Source organism: Lagopus leucura, unplaced genomic scaffold (assembly GCF_019238085.1).
Source record: "Lagopus leucura isolate 7727_CA_CO unplaced genomic scaffold, USGS_WTPT01 Super-Scaffold_73, whole genome shotgun sequence".
NCBI lineage: Eukaryota > Metazoa > Chordata > Aves > Galliformes > Phasianidae > Lagopus > Lagopus leucura.
This window is the reverse complement of record NW_024962252.1, coordinates 72,363,250-72,376,498: the sequence shown is the minus strand read 5'-3', so window position 1 is coordinate 72,376,498 and position 13,249 is coordinate 72,363,250. Positions and strand designations below refer to the sequence as shown.

General features: G+C 38.5%; 1 protein-coding gene across 5 annotated transcripts in view; it reads right to left on the bottom strand.

Annotated features, from left to right (window-relative positions):
• The window catches only part of LTBP1 (latent transforming growth factor beta binding protein 1), a 178,860-nt gene that overhangs the window by 151,199 nt on the left and 14,412 nt on the right, over window positions 1-13,249 (bottom strand). For all 5 annotated transcript variants that reach the window (XM_042881769.1, XM_042881815.1, XM_042881787.1 and 2 more), the window contains one exon: window positions 12,110-12,398. In XM_042881769.1, coding sequence (XP_042737703.1) covers window positions 12,110-12,398 — 289 coding nt within the window. The remainder of the gene's footprint in view (window positions 1-12,109; window positions 12,399-13,249) is intronic.

Sequence of the window (13,249 nt, the reverse complement as noted above, 5' to 3'; positions counted from 1 at the left end):
TCCTTATCATTGACGTGGGACATGTTTTTAATTCCATTTCTTACAATCTATGCACAGTGCCTGGAGAAGTGAACCAAACACAGTGAGTTCTTTGGAACTGATTGAGTCTTGACTCATACTGTTTTCTTCCTAATTGTCATGATGACTGTGTTGGATTCCTGACTTAGTTAAGGCATGGCTGAATGATAAGGAAGGTTCTGGATGACTCTCCTTAGTATATTTGCTTGATCCTTGCATTCAGCTGAAGATGATATTATCTGTATTTTAGGCACCTCAGTAGAGAAAGGACATTGAGGTGCTGGAGCAGGTCCAAAGAAGGGCAATAAGGCTGGTGAAGAACTTGGACAATATGCTCCCCATGGAGTGACTAAAGGCACTGGGGCTGTTTAGTCTGGAGAAAAGGAGGCTGAGGGGAAACCTTATTCCTCTCTTCCAATATCTGGAAGGCGCTTACAGCGAGAGCGGTGTTGGTCTCTTCACTGGTGACAGGACAAGGGGAAATGGCCTCAAGTTGTGCCAGGGGAGGTTTTGGTTGGATATCAGGAAAAACTTACTGAAATGGTTGTTATGCACTGGAATAGGCTCCCCAGGGAGGTGGTTGAGTCACCATCCCTGAATGTGTTTAAAAACCATTTGGATGTGCTCATGGACATGATTTAGCAGAGGGTTATTTGAGTTAGGGTAGTATGGTTAGGTTGCAGTAGAACTTGATGTTCTTTAAAGTCTTTTCAAACCTGAGCAGTTCTATGATTCTACGCTAATAATATAGGAAATTGCGAAGGAGTGAAGTGCAACAACATTCACCCATTATTACTCCAGCACTGATCAGCCATTTCTTGCACTGAAGCTCTCCTCAGGCAAATGGTGCTATGAAGGCAGATAAAGATATAAACCAACCAGCTGTTGCAAACACACCTCCTCCTCCTCCTCCAAACACACATTAACCTCCTGCCAAGATAAGCATCCAGATTAAGCTTTAGCTGCCTTGAGATTGAAGTTGCTGCGTATAATGCAAGTCACTGCATCAAAATGATTATCTGAGAAGCCTTTTTCTCTTAATTGCATTAATGAAAATGCAATGTCTTCAAACACCTGTAAGACCTACACTTTGCTAAATCATAGTTCTAGTATGGATAAAACAAGATGCTCCCACAGCTAGGCAGTGTCATCTCAGGAACTGTAATAATCCCAACTGTATAACTGTGCAACTGAACCTCATGATGGTGATAATTCATCCTTTCAAAATTACTTCCAATATGTGCTTGTTTTTCTGGTGGGTACTGGTTGAAATTTCTGGCCACAAGCTTACTTACACCAAAAGTTCAGCCAACTCCTTTTGATGAACCACAGCTAGAAAACACCGTGCCACATGAAGTACACTGTATATGCAGTGACCTTTCAGCAGTACATTGGTCTCTACCCACCAGAAAAACAAAGATAACCTGGAAGGACCATTGAAAGGACAAAGGCATGATCAAATTCACAAGTGTTCAGATAAAAAACAATCTTAGAAACAAGTTGGAACAAGAGACTGGGCTTTGTCAACCACAGCACAAAAGGATTCCCTCAAGGCACTTTGCCATCATCAGCTGCACACTTCTCATACCAAGATGAGTCCAATGAACCTATCAGATCGCCAGCCTATTTTGTAACAAAGTTGGTTTTGTCTGCCTTTCACACAATACCTAGTAAGGCCGTGGTCCAACACTCCACTTAGACCTAAGTCTGTTACAATCTCAGTAACAGCAAGAATATTCAGTCCAAGAGAGTTAACTACAAACTATCATTTAGCTTGCAGACAGAATCTGCTTCACTGGAGTAAGCTAAACAAAAGACTCTGTGTTTGTGCTCCAGTTGTTAGAAAGCTAAAGAATAGGCCTCAGAGAGAAAGGCCGAAGATCACAATAAAAACTTGCAGAGTTGCCTTTATAAACATTCCAACTCTGCATGGCCAAGAGTATTAAAATGTGCGCCAGCACAGTTCCAAAAGGACACCAGGACTAAGACTGATATCACTGTCATCACAAAATCATCTCCACAAACAGAAATGATTTCAGTCCTGATGGAGACCAGCTATTTCAACTAAACAGTGACTTCAGCTCCTTCAACCCAATGACTACATTCCCCTAGAATGATGAATGGAGGTGCTCTTGAGGGGTGACTCAATGCCTGGCAATGGAAAGAGATGAGTAACTACCTTTGAACCAGTTCTTGTTCTAGCACACATACATCAATAGCACTGCCAAAGACCACAGAAGTGAAAATAGCTGCAGTATCAGAATGGTCTCAAAAGTCTTGGGTTTCAGTTCTGGTTGATGCCAAGGATCCTTCACGTATACCCAGTGTTGCCACAGCAATTAAGTCAACCATGCCTTCAAATTACAGCTGAACCACTTTTCAGGCCCAAAATGCTTCTGATTTTCATCAGAGACAATGTGAGGACACAAAGCCTCACAGAGACCCCTGTGCAGAAACCTCTGACAAAACAAAACAGAACACTGTAAATCACTGTTTTGTAATTTCTAGGACAACATAATTATATAATCATCTATATTTTTATGTTTAAGTTTGGGAATCAAGAAGATTCAACACAGCTAATTATTCTCAGAAAAAAATTATTATAAACTATGTGCATGAGAAAGAGACAGAGGAAAATGAGAGGGGTGCCACCATTGTTTTGTTTTGTTTATTTTTTTAAAATTTACTCCAGTATAAAAAGCCAAAGATATAAAGAGCAAAGCAATAAGAACTCCAATACTGTGGGAAAACTCAGAAAAAAATACCTTGTCTAACAGGTAGATTTCTTCTGGAAAACAGGAGAGAATGTCTAAGCTGGACAACAGCTAAGAGGAACTGTACAGGAAAAGAGGTATTGGGCACCCTGTATCTTTGGTACAGATGCACAGCCAGCTGCTAATCCATACAACATCAGGTGATGAGTTCAAGGCAAGAAGCCTAAACAGAAATAAGGCATCAATGGCAACCCACAAAGTACAAGCACTGATCACTTTCTCCTCTACATACCCAACAGCTTTAGCTGTGCACTTTGCTGTTGCTTTACTACCCCCCAGCCAAACCCAACACACCAGCAGAACAGGCTGAGTTTTGCAAGGACAGCAATCTCAGGCTAGGAATTCACAAGATAGGCACTAAACGTACCACAAGGAACTGAACATCAGTAATTTTTCTTCTTAGCCACTAGTTACAGAACTAGAAGTCTAAATGTCACTTAGAGAAAATGTTTTGAAAGGGATACAGTGTTGAGTACAGCACCTCGTATCTGTAGCATGCTACATAGAAGTTGTACAGGAGAAGCATAGAGATCAAATGGGGCTGACTGTGACTGCAACTCATTTGCTTTTAATTTTTGTATTAGTAATCTTTCTTCTGAAGCCATAAGAGAATACAATAGAGCTCACGTATTGATTTGTATTCATCTGCCATTTGAGGAAAGAAGGCTTCACTTCAGCATTCAATAGAAAGACAATTACACACAATGAACATAGATGCTTCAAAGAATCTGTTGCCAATAAATGACATATTCCAGGGAATTCAAACCACTCTTCTCAAAATTCTGACATTGTGCAACATGAAAATAAAACCTAAGTAGAAGGAAAAGCAAAGCTTGCCACCTACTGCCCAATGACATAATATGTACTAGTATCTCCTAGCCTTCCTTTCAAGACTCATGTTTTCAAAACTCATTTCCATGACACAGTATGTACAGAATTGTTTCTTCAGCAGTCTTTTTAATAACAGAAAACACCAAGCAACCACAAACAGTATTTTCTTCAAACTGCTTTTAAATGACTTATAAAATGCTCAAGAAGTCTGGGTGCTATGGTAAATGATGCTTCAAACTGGAAAGACAAAAAAAAAAAAAAAAAAAAAACAAACTTCTTTTAATATCACCAACTGGTATTACGGCCCTACAAGATAACTTGGAAAAAACTAGCTAGAGGGAAGGACAGACAGTATTTACTGTAGGCTCCTCTAGTAGAATACTGGCTGGTAAAATGCTTCAACTTACTTCTGAACAGTAATAGATCTTGTTTTTTTCCAGCTGTCATGTTCTTCAGAATCTACATTCATGTCTTCAATAGAAATAAAAAATATATATATCTGTCTCTTGCCATACACTGATAAGCAGTAACATCTCAAAATTCAACTTAAGATGACAAAAGTAACAAACCTTCCTAGTAGTGGTTACATTAGCAACTGATTACACACTGAATCCAGCAGTTTCAGATTCCTGTGAGGAATTTATTGTACAGGGATGTATATATCATAGAAAACATTCATGAAGTTTAGACTAAGTAGACACTGCTTTTCAGCAGGGATATCTGCCTCACAGTGAATAAAAACTTTTCAGACTATAGCAGTGAAGAAGCAAATGAGTATACTAGAGATGAAGCATGTCTCTCTTGGGGATCCTAAATCATGAGGCAAGCAAGCTATTCATAGATGAGAAATCAATGAGGCATTTGTAATTAATCAGACAGGCTCAACCCTGAAAATATGTCTGTCTTTGTCTGAGGTCAGCCCACATCACTCTCTGAATGAAAACACTTTAACTACCTAGTTATCTGCTACAAGAGTAAAATGGTAAGATCAGTAAAGGTCCTGGAGGGGGGCTCCTTATGTCTTTGCTATCTATTTAATAAGGTTATTAAAAAACGAACTCTCAGTATAAGCTATGTGTTTAGACAATAGCAAGTTATACTAACACCCAAGACAGAAAATAAAATAAAATGAGGTGATACCCGCAGTTAATTTTTAAAGAGCTAAAGACCAAATAACAAGCAAGATTTCTGTTACTAAGAACAAAGTGCTTTCTCAAAGTTTGAAATACCATCGACTCATTGATTACTTTAACACATACACAAAAAATCCACAAAAAAACCCACATTTTTCTAAAGACAGAATACTGTCAAATATTAATTAAATATAGTTCAGATCAGTAAGAAACCTTACCCTTATTTTTTTTTTTTTCCCTTTGGAAATTACAGATGTATTTTAACAATGGACATTGGTTTTGTGAATCACCCTCCTGAGAACTTGTCCCACAGCTGCATATAGGGACAATAAAAGTGACATGAAAAGGATTCCCATTAGCTTAATCAATCACATGCGCTCCACAAAAAACTACTTCAAATACCGTTTTTAGTTCATCCATGTCTTCTATCACTATTCTTGCACAGCATTTTAAGGAACAAACTTTTCACTCCTTTTAGTGAGTAAAATGTATCAGTCAAATACAAAAATTGGTGAATAGTTGTTTGGATATCACAAACAGTTGTTAATAGAGCAATTCTTTTAAAGCAACTAATCTGAATACTTGAAGACTTTCTAGTACATTTCAAAAGATTTATGACAACTCAAATTGTAAACAAGTAAGCATTTCAATCAAGTAAATGACTCTTACTAGAACAGAAAACATGCTGCCACCTACCCATAAAAACTCATGCATCTTCAACCTCCCAACAAGTTACATGAATATATAAAAAAAACCTCTAACAATTTTAGTGACTATTAAATATTAAATGACAAATTGTTTGCCAACATCTCCTGAAATATTTCCTTGACAAATGGAAAAAAAAAAAAAAAAGCAAAATTTAAGTGGAACAGCCACACTAGAAGATCACATACCAACCAGTTCACAACAATAAATTAACACTGAATACTACTCATTAAATCCATTTGCTACGCATCCTTATGACCGGTATCATGGTTTTTGAACTAGAAGAAAAACTGAGAAATGCTATTGTTTGGAAAAGTGGCTTACATTCCTCTTCTCAACTGAACTGAAAGCATTGGTTTAGTTTTAGAAGTAACTCACTTCCCTGAAAAGCAGTAGCAATTATTTCTATGTAGATGGAACGTGCCTACACCACTTGTGTTTTGCAGTTAATAATGTGCATTAGTGAGAACATATTAAAGTACCACTCAAAAGAAAGTAACTCAGCAACCACTTAATTTAAAAGATAAGTCTACCTTGTGTGGAATGTGGTTCATTTGATGAGACTACTAGAAGAAAGAGCACAATGACACTCTCAAAAGCAATATGCCTTACAGAGCAGCTTGAATAAGTAGAATACATATGTGATTTTCAAGTCCATTAAGAAGAAAATGGTTCAGAATACCTCCAAGGGTACACTCCGCTTCTTTGGAGCAGTTCTCTCACACAAAGCACTGTGCAAAGATACCTTAGAAGTCATGCCAGATAGTTCGTGACAGAATTTTCCTGATCCTCCATGGAGCCACCTAGTGTTAATGAAACCCTAACAAGTGAACAGTGAGGTCATTACATTTTAGAAAGTACTAAAGGGATGCAGCCATCAGCTTAACACTGAAAACAGAGCACAAGTCTTTCATTTCTCTGTGACACAAATAGTAGGCTCAAGAACTGATAGACAAACCTCTTGCCTGATCATTGGATTTTAGTTTTAATATCTGAGAAATAGCACTTCACCAGTGTTGCAAAGCACATGCGCTGATCTGAGCTCACAGATTTAGGTATTCTTTTCTTATACTAAATCAAATAGTCAGAGCACTGGGCTATAGGAGTACAGAAACCGTGACAAAGGCTCTGAAGACTAAGGTAATTTTCTCTGGCTGTACTTAAAAACAGTCATGGCACTTAACCACAGATTTGTTCAGGACCTTCTGTACAGTCAGACATACATTCTTAAGTGAACATATTAAAACCTGATTTGCACCGAGGAAAAGCAGCTTTAAGAACACCAATACAGAATTATCTTGCCCAGAAGAAAAAAAAAACTGATTTTCAAAGAGATCACATCATCACTAGAATTACAGTTCAATCCTTTCCATAAGACATAGCATCTTCTCCTGAAGAAAGAAGGCAAGGGTAACATGAGTTCTTGGCTTTGAAAGGGCACAATATTACAGAGAGTAAATAAAACTGAACTACAGCTTTTAGAATGTAAGCAGCCAAAACAGGACATTCTAGTTTTAGCTTAAAGTTGTTTTGTTTTGTTTTTTTTTTTGTTTGCTTGGGTTTTGTCTGACTTCTACGCCTGGAAGTGTGAATAATTTTTATAAGCCAGACTTTAATAAGACCTTTGACAGTCTCCTGTTGTTTCCCTGTGGAAAAATTGGTTAAATATGGGTAAAATGGATTATAAAGTAGGAGAAAAAGCTGCCAATACTTCCTGACTGAAAAGACACTAATCAATCATGTAAAACCCAATAGACAGGAGGTGAAGTGAGTAACTAGCTATTTTCCTTACATATCGATACTGGGACCAGTATTGTTCAACATCTTTATTAATGACCCATACAAGAGGAAAAACACAGCCTCAGCAACTATGCGCACAATTTCAATCTAAGGAAATAGCCATTGAACCAGAGGGCTGAGGGATTTTGACAGGCTCACAAGTTCAAAGGCACACAAAGTCCCAAGATGTAACAACCCTAGGCAAAAGTACAGATTTGGAGGTGAAACTGCTGGAAAGCAGCCTTGGAGAAAAGGATTCAGGGCCTTGGTGGACAAGCTGAACACACGTCAGCAGCATGCCCCCATAGCAAAGAACACCAATCATACATATTGGACTGCATTAGCAACAGCACAGCCAGCAGGTCAAAGGAATATTATTCACCTCTATTTGGCACTTGCAAGACTGCATCACAAGCATTACATCCAGTTTGGGGCTTTCCAAATCAAGAAGGATACTGACACAGTGGAATGAGTCCACCAGAACCGCCAAGAACTGGAGCACAGATTGCATGAGAAGAGAGAACTGCATTTGTGCAGCTCAAGGGGAAGATGTTACTATTTACAACTCTTGAGAACTCATAGGGAAGACAGAGCCAGACTTTAGAGATGGACTCAAAACCACAAAGCGTAACAGTCATGATGTGCAACAGTAAAAATTACAACTAGATAGAGATTTTTTCAGTCATGGCATTTTTATTTATTTTAACCCTGAGGAAGGCCAAACACTGCAGTAGGAGCCCAGAGATACTATAAAATCTCCAGCCTTGAAGCCCCCGAACTACTCAAAGTTCAACAACGCAAACCTGCTTTAAGCATAAGGTTGGACCAGACTGCCTCCAGAGATCACTTCCAACCTGAATACGTCTGTACTTCTAAACTGAACACTACTCCGAAGTCCCATGCCATCCCTTAAAAACTAAAAGTTTCTTCGTAAAAAGCCAGGGTCTTTTCAGACAGTAGTTCAATCTCTTGTCAAAACAATAAAATTCAATAAAATACTTACAAGCATATCCTGCCGTCAAGTTTAAGTGCTCTGGCTCTTCCCCATAGAAAGTTTCACTTAGTCTGTACTGCTTTAATATCTTTAGTACAAAGAACAATCCTAACAGTGATGTCCTCTAGAATTAATTACTCTCACCAGCTGTTAACCTTACAAAAAAAAAAAAAAAAGACTGGAGAAGTGTTTTCTTTAAATCTTCACCTGGTCACCAATCTTGTAAACCAATGTTAAAACCTTGCTGTTTTAAAAAAAAAAATTACATATAGACAAAGATACAAAAACAACTCTAATACACAGGACAGGAAATGGAATAGGTAGAAGAGCTGCTCTTACATTTTGTAGTAAGCCCCAGCCAAGAGAGTTAGTACAATGCAAAGTCAACAGCATCTAGATTTATCTACACAAAACCATAACTTATGAAGAGACTATAAAAAGAATACATTCATTTTTCAGTTACAAGTGTCCTCCATTGATAATTTAAGTAAGGTTACAACAGTATGCCCAACTCTTCTCTCAGGTTTGCTTATTAATTTAAGTTCATACTGACCTCACACTTGTCTTTATCTAGCTATTAAGAACTGAGGAACTATTGGAAAACACATTACCTTCTTGAGCAGAGAGGGGAAAAAGCAACTTTAATACGCAGGTCAATTAGATTCACTAAAGTGATCAAATGGCTTGTCTGCAATAGCATGAAACTAATTCCAGTATTCCAAGATTACAGATTTGGAGGGAACCTTTCATAGAGTGTTTCTAGATGCATCAGACACACTGATAATCCCAATTCTGTCACCTAAAGTCTGCACACATCTACCTCTCCTTTGTTGACCTTTGCCCAGTGCAAGAGCCAACTTTCAAACTTTCATTATCACTTTGCAATCCCATTAACAATTGTCTCTTTGAAGAGGCTGCTATTGGCTGAAGGAACACCGAAACACTTCAGTATATTACTGAGCTTGATGCTAGTGAGTATTTTGAAAACCATAATGGAAAGCTTAAAGGAAAAAAAAAAAAGCTCCTCTCCCCCTCCCTTCTCATCCATGATTTTTTGCTCCCACAGCTGGTAAATGCTGAAAATCAAACTGTTGGGGCTATGCTGCTGCCAACATGTGAGAGAATGAGAAGCGAAGGGGACGCTCAGAGTTACTCGAGAGCTACCACAGCAATTCAGGACCACAAAGCACATCTGTTATTGAGATCAGAGTTACCAACAGGTTTCAATAAAAAGCAGATTTTTGTTTCCAAGACACCATTTGTTTTCAATTACAGCCATCCACGTCTTCTGCTAACATTCTTCAAAGATGAGACCCTGTACCTGATAACATCCATCCCCAGCCCAGGGCTATGGCAGTGCCTGTGTGTTCTAAATCCAAGATATTCCAGGAAATTAATCTCTCTCCAGGTTTCCTTCTGTCCAGCACCCTGTTCTTCAAAAAAAGGTCTCTAAGAAGAAAAGTGAACTTCCTATTTCCTTATCATTGCTACTGTAATCCCATGAAAACTCATTAAAACATATCTTGATGAATTGCTAGAAAAATTGCATTGAAAAACAAAAATTGATAGGGAACGGCAAAAGAGAAGTGCTGTATAGACTAGTCTACTGTAGGAGCTTATTTTGGTGTTTCAGGTTGGGTTCTGCTCTGGCTCTCAACAGTCCTTGACAACTTAGCATAGCAAGCAGTGTTTGGATTATCATATCAACAGCATCCACAGCCAATAGCCCTAGTCCTGCCATAGCCTTTCATAGGTTTTAAAGAGTAGGAACAGGAAAAAGCTATTCAAAAAGATTTGAGTAGCATACAGAAAAGACAAAAACCACAAGATATTCAAAGGAGAAACTGAAGTACAAATTAGATCATTTGCTCTGCCCTAATGGTAGAGATCTGACCTCAGTCCTCTTTCAGCCCTGTAAATTGTCCTATTAGTCTACACAAGATCTACTGATAAGATAGCACTGATTTCAACAGTTACATCTAGACATGCACCTTTTTGTCTCATGTGAGTGGTTTGTCAAACAGCTCACTTCCTCCCTGTCTCCTGCTAGGGTTATAAGCTGGATTTCTCAGAAAAACAGAGTCTTCAGAGTTATTTTTCCCACTCCACTACTAAACTGCATGAAAATGACTCATCCTCGTGTCATTTCAAAAACTAACAGTCCCATTTACCTTAAAAAAAGTCTCTCTAAACCTAGGAGAAAATCCTTAGGTTAAGAAGGTCGTATTAACAAAGTCCACATAGGTTAGCACTGCTTGTGGAAGTGTACAGAAGTCTTCGGATAACAGATAATTTCTTGAGTTTTCTTGAGTCCAAAGTCAGTTCGTTTGCATCTGGAACACTGTTCTATGCAAGCAGGAACAGAGATTTTGGTGAAGCATGACATTTTGCAGCATGCAAAGGCAAGTGCTCTCTAGAAAAACCGAGTCACAGCTTGGTGCTCTACACAAGCAAAGACAAATACGCGTTTGCTATCTCCTTTCTTCATATTTATCCCTGAACTCAGAATTTCCAGCAATAATGGCAGATAAATCTTCACTGGAAATATCCATGAGCTTCTCCTAAGCATCATTTTTTTTTTCAGGCAAGAGGAAACAACATTTTTCTTTTAATTGAAGTACATTTTACTACCAAATTTGGACAACTTGCCTGTCTTGCAATAGAAGAAAGAGATGCTTGAGAATACTGTGCAGAGGGAAGAAGAGGGGGGAAGGCACACAGGAGTAAGTTCTGATAAGAAAGGAATTGCCTGGCTTCTTTGAAATGATTTGCTAGAGAGAGCTTTGTGGAGCTAGGCAAAGCAGCCAGGTGCTGAGGATTAGTAGTTCTGCTGGGTCTGTATGGGTCTGTGAAAAGGGAGCAGTGAAAAGTGTGATGATTTTAGTGGTAATATCCCCTTCATATTAGTGATTCCAATAATGTTATTTGTCTGATAGACCTAAACCGGGCTCAGAGCACTTAAAAAAAAAAATATCAAAATTGGGTGAAAATTTATCTGTCTTATGACTTCGAATCCATTTGTTCTTAAAGCCCACTCCACCTTCTAAATTTCTCAAATTACATGCTGGAAAGAGGTTAAGAACCCCAGCGGAACTGAGGTTAAGTTCCTTCTTCCTATTATATGACATGTATGAATCTGGTTTTGCTTATGACTCCACAATAACACAAGCTAGAACATCCACAAGAGGAACTGAATAAGTTTGGGAGGTAGGAGTCCAACAAAGAGGCAACCTGAAAGCACTAGATATCGTTGGCAGTGTCTGGTGATCTCTATTCTCAGAAGCAGCTTGGAGAGGTGTACTCTGTTATTAGGAGCATGCAACTTCTTTGGTGCAGTCTACAATAACCATACGATTCCATTCTGACTGTGGGCTTTTTAAGATTACCTTTTTTATAATTCTGGACGTGGAAAAGCACAGTTTAATCCCCAGTCCTAATAATCTTTCTCTCGTGGCTAGAAGAAAAATAACTGTATCCTACTTACAGCTATTCAAAAATAACATCTGTTGCAGGAGGGATACATTTTTGCCTCTGATTTCACCTGAAGCTGAAGGAATAGTAGCTGCTGCAGATACCTAAAACTGTCAACATTCAATTCGATCACCAGGCTCCTGTGCAATCGTCTTCTCACATATCACATGCAGCCCTGAAGCGAGCTCCATATACATTCAAAAAAGCAACATTATAGGCAGAGAAATTTCAGACTCATTTGAAGTATTTCAGTTAATCAAAGTAATACAAAGCCTGGAGGCAGAGAAAGAAAATTTTTCTATGATAGTCATATTTCCAGTTTGCAAGGAACAATATTTTATAATTCTAACATACTGGACCTCATTAAAAGAGAAAATAAATTTAAAAACAAACAAAACACTTACTGTGGTTGCATTTGCTGAGGTAATCCAACAGGAGGCTTCTGCTTGATGGTGAACGCCATCTGAGGCATAGGGCCAGCCTTCGGTGGGACTTGCACCTTCTGGGAGAAGGCCTGCTGGGCAGCCTGCTGGGGGATGGGCCACGGGGGAACAACGGGGCTCCGGCCTCCAGTGGAAGACGTGTCTTGCATGACTGTATCCTCACAGGAATTGCCTTTTGTTCCTGGCTTACACACACAGAGCTGAGGCCGCAGACACATCCCTCCGTTTTGGCACGGTGGTGCACAGTTAGCTATAGAAAGACATTTTAAAATGCACCTGTGAAACAAAGAACAGCAGAACATGCAAACCCACCCCACAGTTAAAATATATATATATATATATATATATATATATATATATAAATGTTAATCAAGTATGAGACTGTAACATTGCTAAGCTCCACACAAGCATATAAGTTGGTAGAGCTTTTACTGTCCTCCTACATAATACACGTGTGACATTTGAACAGCTTGAAAAAGCAAAATGACGCAGACGTAAAAAATAGGAAATAGACAAGTTAAAATCTATATAGCACTATTATAAACCTGCCTACTAGCAGTCTTCTGTACCCCTTCCCTGCATCCTGCTTCTCCATACAGTAACAACCAAATTGCATACTGATGGAAAAGAATGCAGATTATAAAACTATACTGTTGATCCAAACTTGGATACATTCTGTTACTATTTAAAGTGATCTGAAGATCACTACAGCCAAATTACAAGTGACCAAATGATATAAAAAGGCACGATGCAATTCAACCCTTCCACTGCTTCAACCATTCCAAAGCAAAGAAATCACCACTGCAGTAACATTTAAAGATGAGAGATGCACAAACTGTTCCTACAATGACATAATTACAACCAGGGATGGTGTTCTTTGAAGAAACAGACAGGTGTTTAAGATTGCCTTGAACTACACATTGCTCTATGTTCCTTGTTCCATCTGTGTGGATGGATAAGTCTCCTCAAAAGACAATTCACTTTCAGATACATGCCCTCAGAAGGGATTAATTACACTGTTTGTATCACTATCCACTGACTATAGAGGGAATTTGAATAATTAACTTAGTCTCAATATTAGACCTTGTTAAAACACAATTA